This window comes from Cibotium barometz, chromosome 55 (genome assembly GCF_041138505.1).
Source record: "Cibotium barometz isolate CiBa-2024 chromosome 55, ASM4113850v1, whole genome shotgun sequence".
NCBI lineage: Eukaryota > Viridiplantae > Streptophyta > Polypodiopsida > Cyatheales > Cibotiaceae > Cibotium > Cibotium barometz.
The window spans coordinates 20,893,707-20,895,683 of NC_141100.1; the positions used below are offsets into that span (position 1 = coordinate 20,893,707).

Sequence of the window (1,977 nt, forward strand, 5' to 3'; positions counted from 1 at the left end):
TGATCTATCGCTCATTGATGATTGATGTTGGCTGCTTAAGAACCTAGTACTCGCCGCAGACGTTCTAGTAGTGCTGCAGCTCCAATGCCCTCTTTGTGCAGCGGTACCTGTGTAGCCTTCCCGCTTGTAATTTGCTGTCTACAGCTACTACCCTCTCCATCACTCCACCATTGCCTTGCTTTCTGCCTTAGTTTGCGCTCACCGTCTTAATTATTGCTCGAAAGCTCTCGCTCCGGCCTCCAGCTACATCCAGCTTCATCACCTTATGATTGCTTTGCTCTCTGGCACAATTGGCCTTGCTTGTTGGACCTTGGAAGCTGAGTCTTCACAGTATAACACGCCACCCGCCTTGGCCCGCGCCCTTGTTTCTCCTGCTTTTCCTGCTGCTAGCTTCTGCGTTTATCCCACTGGAAGCTTAGAAACATAATGACCACCCCAAACGTAGTATTTCCTTTTGCACCAGTGGACTGCAAGGATCACCACCATCAGTACCAAGCAGCTGCCACGCCTGCCTGGCCGCTCACTATGTCCGGAGAACATAGCTTCTTGTTCCCCCGCCCACCTCCGTTGCCCTTCCAGGGGGCAAGAGAGGATCACGAATCTGAGTCATGGGAAGTGATAGCCTTCGAACAGGACTCGCGAAGTGCGTCGGGCGGCGTTTGGCCCCCTCGATCCTACGCCTGCAGCTTCTGCCGCCGCAAGTTCAGATCCGCCCAGGCGTTGGGCGGACATATGAACGTTCACCGCCGAGACCGAGCTCGCCTTCGTCAAGAGCCCCTTCACTTTGCTGACACGATTCACTGCCACAGAAACAGTAGCAATTATGCACCTGCAATTACACCCTCCACAGCTCTCTGCCTTCTTTGCCCGATACTGCCCAATATGCCCCCTTCCTACAATTTGCTTGCGTCGCTACACACTCCCAGTACTAATGACCTCTGTCTCACCTCATCTGTTCAATCGGCTGCACCTCTTCCCGCATCATCTCTAACCAATGGTAATTGCCACTGTCATGATAGCTCAAATATTTTTATTTGGTATGTCTCTCTGCATATCACTTACCGTATTGTTGATTTTTTATCTTTTCTCAGATAAAACGAGGTGCTGTAATCCCATCGACTCTGAGAGCCACAAGAAAAAGATGCAGAAAAGGGCTGCAAAGCCCTACCAGACTTTTTCTCCACAGAACAACACCGAAAACTCAGACGTCTACTCACAGGAAACCTCGCGCTTTTGTACCGTGGATCTAGAGCTTCGTCTGGGTCAGAGCAATTGCAGGAAATCATCATGCTAAGTAAGCTGCGGTATTCATCTATTAATCTCCCTGCAGGTGGTTTCAGAGATAACTTCGTTCATTGAGCTCGTTTGTAAACATTAGTGCCGGAACTGTAACATGATCGACGTACAATCTTTCAAAGGACTGTTTGATGTCGGAAGGTCGCTCAAAGAATCTCGAGTGTGCTTTAATGCCTTATGTTTTCCAACAATTATGTTTTTCTTGACCTAGATGTAACCAGAGTTAAAGCCACCTTCCCTCTGGAACTTTAAAACATGGGAGACAACAGGAGATTTGCCGCTAGTTTGTGTTTGTATAGAGAGTGTGTGTTTGTATGGAGAGACAGAGAGAGATTATTAAGACAATATCTATTTTGATGTTCATCCACGCCTCGACATGTGCCATTTCTATTTGTTGGAGGCAAGATAAGGTTGACTTTCAGGTTAGATGACTATTAATCAAGGAGATTTACTGCTCGTTTGTGTAAGTATAGAGATAGTGTGTTCGTATGAAAAGAGAGAGAGAGAGAGAGAGATTGAGCCCCTATTAAAACAATATCTACGTTGATGTTCGACATATGTCATTTCTATTTGTTGGGGGCAACATATGCTTGCCTAGTTTACATGACTATAAATCAAGGGCCCGTTTGTGTTTGTACATTGTAGTTGTATGTGGGGAGAGAGAGAGAGAGAGAGAGAGAG

At 47.1% G+C, this 1,977-nt stretch overlaps 1 protein-coding gene across 1 annotated transcript; it reads left to right on the forward strand.

The window, feature by feature from the left end:
- Nucleotides 1–347: 347 nt before the first annotated feature.
- Nucleotides 348–1,589, forward strand: LOC147607501 (uncharacterized). Its single transcript, XM_086790866.1, has 2 exons — nucleotides 348–997; nucleotides 1,092–1,589. The coding sequence occupies exons 1-2, from the start codon at nucleotides 427–429 to the stop codon at nucleotides 1,292–1,294; spliced, it is 774 nt and encodes a 257-aa protein (XP_086646992.1). The 5' UTR covers nucleotides 348–426; the 3' UTR covers nucleotides 1,295–1,589.
- Nucleotides 1,590–1,977: the final 388 nt, after the last annotated feature.